The sequence below is a fragment of the Trichechus manatus genome, unplaced genomic scaffold (assembly GCF_000243295.1).
Source record: "Trichechus manatus latirostris isolate Lorelei unplaced genomic scaffold, TriManLat1.0 scaffold00297, whole genome shotgun sequence".
Lineage (NCBI taxonomy): Eukaryota > Metazoa > Chordata > Mammalia > Sirenia > Trichechidae > Trichechus > Trichechus manatus.
Genome location: NW_004444233.1, coordinates 586923 through 590987, shown reverse-complemented (window position 1 = coordinate 590987; position 4065 = coordinate 586923). Strand labels below are relative to the sequence as shown.

Sequence of the window (4065 nt, the reverse complement as noted above, 5' to 3'; positions counted from 1 at the left end):
ACCCCACCATCCCTTGTGACCATCAAAGATTGTTTCTTTTTGTGTGTAAACGTTTTCATGAGTTTTTACGGCAGTGGTATCATTCAGTATTTATCCTTTTGTGATTGACTTATGTCACTCAGCTTAATGTCCTCCAGTTTCATCCATGTTATGAGATGCTTCACAGATTCATCATTGTTCTTTCTCATTGCATAGTACTCCATTGTGTTTATCCATTCATCTGTTGATGGGCATCTAGGTTGTTTCCATCTTTTTGCTATTGTGAACAATGCTGCCATGAACACAGGTCTATTCGAGTGACGACTCTTATTTCTCTAGGATATATTCCTAGGAGTAGGATTGCTGGATCGTATGGTATGTCTGTTTCTAGCTTTCTAAGGAAGCGCCATATCATTTTCCAAAACGGTTGTATCATTTTGCATTCCCACCAGCAGTGCGTAAGAGTTCCGATCTCCCTGCAGCCCCTCCAACATTCGTTATTTCCAGTGTTTTTCATTTGTGCCAGTAATGCCGGGGTGAGATGGTATGTCATTGTGGTTTTAATTTGCATTTCTCTAATGGCTAGTGATCTCGAGCATTTCCTCATGTGTGTGTTGGCCACTTGAATATCTTCTTTGGTGAAGTGTCTGTTCATTTCCTTTGCCCATTTTTTAATAGGATTGTCTTTTTGTTGTAGAGGTGTTGGATTTTCTTGTAGATTATGGGGATTAGACCTTTGTCTGACTTGTACTGTCCAAAAATTTTTTCTGAGTCTGTAGGTTCTCTTGGAACACCCTTTTTGAGGTCAGGTTTTCTCCCTGGAGCGTATTAACATTCGTTTCTTAGAATTCTGATTAGTCTGAGGCAGTGAAGAGCTATTCTCCTTCTCATTTTTGTTTATCAGCCAAACTTTATTCTCTGCAGGGTCAGAAGGGGAAACTTAAAGGGAGACTTGCCAGGCCTGTAGGCACTTGTAAAACCCAGGAGCCACAGTGTGCTCATTCTTCCTTTTGTTGTCAGCTGCTGTTGAGTTGGCCCTGACTGATGGTAACTCCATGCACAACAGAACAAAACTCCTCCTGGTCTTACACCATTCCCATCATAGGTTGGGGACTGTACCATGTTTCATTGTGATCCAAAGGATTTTCATTGGCTGATTTTCAGCAATAGATCACCAGGCCTTTCCTTTCTTTTTAGTCTGGAAGCTGCTGAAACCTGTTCAGCATAGCTGACAGACAGGTGGTGGCTGCATATGAGATGTTTGGCCAGGAATCAAACCCAGGTTTCCTGCATGGAAGGCGATAATTCTACCACTGAACCACCATTGCTTCCTAGGTTTGCCCTTTCTGTTCCTTTTTCTGGTGGCCTTGGTTTTTCATGAAGGGCCCTGGGTGGCGGAGACAGTTCGCACTGGACTGCTAACCTAAAGATAGGCAGTTCAAACCCATCCAGCGGTGCCACAGAAGAAAGGCCTGTCAATCTGCTGTAAAGCTTACAGCCAAGAAAATCCTATGGAGCAGTTCTACTGGGTAACATTTGGTGTCTCCGTAAGTCAAAATCTACTTGACGGCAACATGGTTTTGGTTTTTCACGGCCATTTTCTCTGTTCTCAGTGTGAACACGCATTGCTTAAGAACCACAGAACCCTGGGTTCTGTTTCACTAATTCCACTTCCCGTCCACCTGGTAAATGTTTTCCTCTATGGTTCTGCACTCCTCACATTATACCTGCTCTGGACAAGCATTCACTCTCAGGGTTTTAATTACCACCCATGTACTTATGGTGTAGTTAGTCATATGGGTTCTTCAATCTGACTGCGTTGGCCTGAATCCTGGCTCTACCTCCTGCTAGCGTGTGACCTTGGGCAAACTTCAGAGAGGTTAAGCTCCCTCTTGTAAAGTGGGGATAATGAAAATGTTACCTAGCTCAGGACTGTGAAGATTGAGAAGATGTTGGTAAAGTCCTTAATGCTTGGCACTTAGTACTCAAACCATTAACTATGATTTTGTTATTACTATTCTTCTTTCTCAAGAGCTTCAGACTTCATTTATTCAACTGTCTACCACCTCTGTCTAACTCAGGTTCAACTCATCCAATACTAAACTCAGCCTTCCCTTATCTCAAGCCTACTCTTCCTTTTCAGTTCTCTTTTGATTGGCACTATCCACCCACTCGGAAACCCTGGTGGCGTAGTGGTTAAGAGCTATGGCTGCTAACCAAAAGGTCGGCAGTTGGAATCCACCAGGTGCTCCTTGGAAACCCTATGGGGCAGTTCTGCTCTGTACTGTAAGGTCGCTATGAGTCGGAATTGACTTGACGGCAACAGGTTTTGGTTTTGGTTTATCCACCCAGTCACCCAAGTCAGAAACCTGACTTCTTAGATGCCTTCTCTTAGCCTCTGCTACTAAATAATCATCAAGGTCTTCCCCTTCTTTTCATTTCCATAACTTAACTCTTGTTTCAAACTGTTGTCTCTTATCTGGAGGCAAAGGAGTGAGAGAATCGGTGGTGGTGCTTAGAAATTGCAAAAGTTGGGTGAAATGGGTGGTGAAAAGGAAGTCACTTAATACATGTTTTTCCATTTTAATTTGATAGAACGTACGAAACTCTTCTTATTTAGAGTTAACAACATAACACCAGGGCTATGTATTCAAAAGTGAAAGAGATTTTATCAGGCCCCCATTCAGGCAATTTGTAACCATAATTTTCCTCAAAGATACTCCATCAGGAAATCAGTCTGTAGAATGTTCACAAATCTCAAGTGACCTAGACTTGTTTCTCTCAGTGCAACATCCCTGTGGTGGGTCCAGCTTCCAGGTAAAAAAACTGAGTGGTAGTAATATCCTCTTGTCGTCCTGTAAAATAACCTTCCTCTTCTCTGTGGACTCGGATTCTATGCTGGAATCTACAGGATGCTGACCTCTATATTCTGAGCCACCTGGTTTTGGCAAGCTACGGGTCCCCAGTTCAGAACCTTTCATCTCTGGTCTGTCCTTGATGTCAGGGCATAGTAGTAGTGGATGGATATGACTTGTTTCTAGTAACTGGGTCTGTCTCTTCCACTGTGTATATCAAGAAGGCTAAGGTCAGAACCTTTGCATCTCTCTGCCCTTTCCTTTAACTTGCAACCTTCCAACTTATTTTGACTCAAAGATATTAAAAATCTTACCCCAAGAGTTAGGTTTTCCCTTAGTTAACTAAGCATCCTAAATAAGTCTGTGTAATACTACTTCATCCCATGCTTTGGCCAATCTTGTTGGGTTTCAGTCCTGTCATAGGTATCCACATTACACATTGTAAATGAGTTCACCCCGAAATAGAACAAAGCCCCTGGAAATTCTCTAGCACCCACATTTCTTTTCTATAAGAACAGTTAATTGGGTTGAGCCTGATATGAATACCTTAAACAGGCCTCCTCCTATACCCCAAAAGGAGCTTCCTTACCAGATCACTTAATTAGAGTGTTTTTCTTGGGAAAGGGGGTGGGGGCTGGATCAACCACAGTGGCCCCTTTTGAATACATATCAGGCTTTGTCAGAAAATAACTTTAACAACCTAGGTAGTATCACCCTAGATCTTGTCTGATCTTTCATAGACAGGCTTCTTTAAAACATAGTCTATTACATATCTGCTTCTCATCCTACCATCATCTGACTTCCTCAACTGTTCCAGTGACATAGCCTTTATCAAGGTTATTAGAGACTTCCTTATTGGTAAACCAATCTCATTTATTTATGTATTGTTGTACTTTAAATGAAGTTTACATTTCAGGTTAGTCTCCCATACAAAATTTTTATACATACATTGTTATGTGATCCTAATTGCTCACCCCATTCTACAACAGCACACTCCTCCTTTCCACCCGTTTCCCCATGTCCGTTCAACCAGCTCCTAACCCTCTCTGCCTTCCCAGCTCACCTCCGGACAGAAGCTGCCCCTTTGGTCTCTTGAATCTACTTGAGCTAAGAGGCACACTCCTCACGAGTATCAGTTTATGTCCCACAGTCCAGTCCAATCCCTGTCTGAAGAGTTGGCCTTAGAAATTGTTTTAGTTCTTGGTTGATAGAGAATCCAGGGGCCATGCTT

The 4065-nt window shown here is 42.5% G+C and overlaps 1 protein-coding gene across 1 annotated transcript in view; it reads right to left on the bottom strand.

Annotated features, from left to right (window-relative positions):
- Window positions 1–1101, bottom strand: part of SLC16A4 (solute carrier family 16 member 4) — an 11958-nt gene extending 10857 nt beyond the window's left edge. Inside the window, 1 exon segment of the mRNA XM_023725325.1 lies at window positions 1069–1101. Within this exon segment, the coding sequence (XP_023581093.1) occupies window positions 1069–1101 (33 nt within the window).
- Between the last annotated feature and the right edge of the window lie 2964 nt (window positions 1102–4065).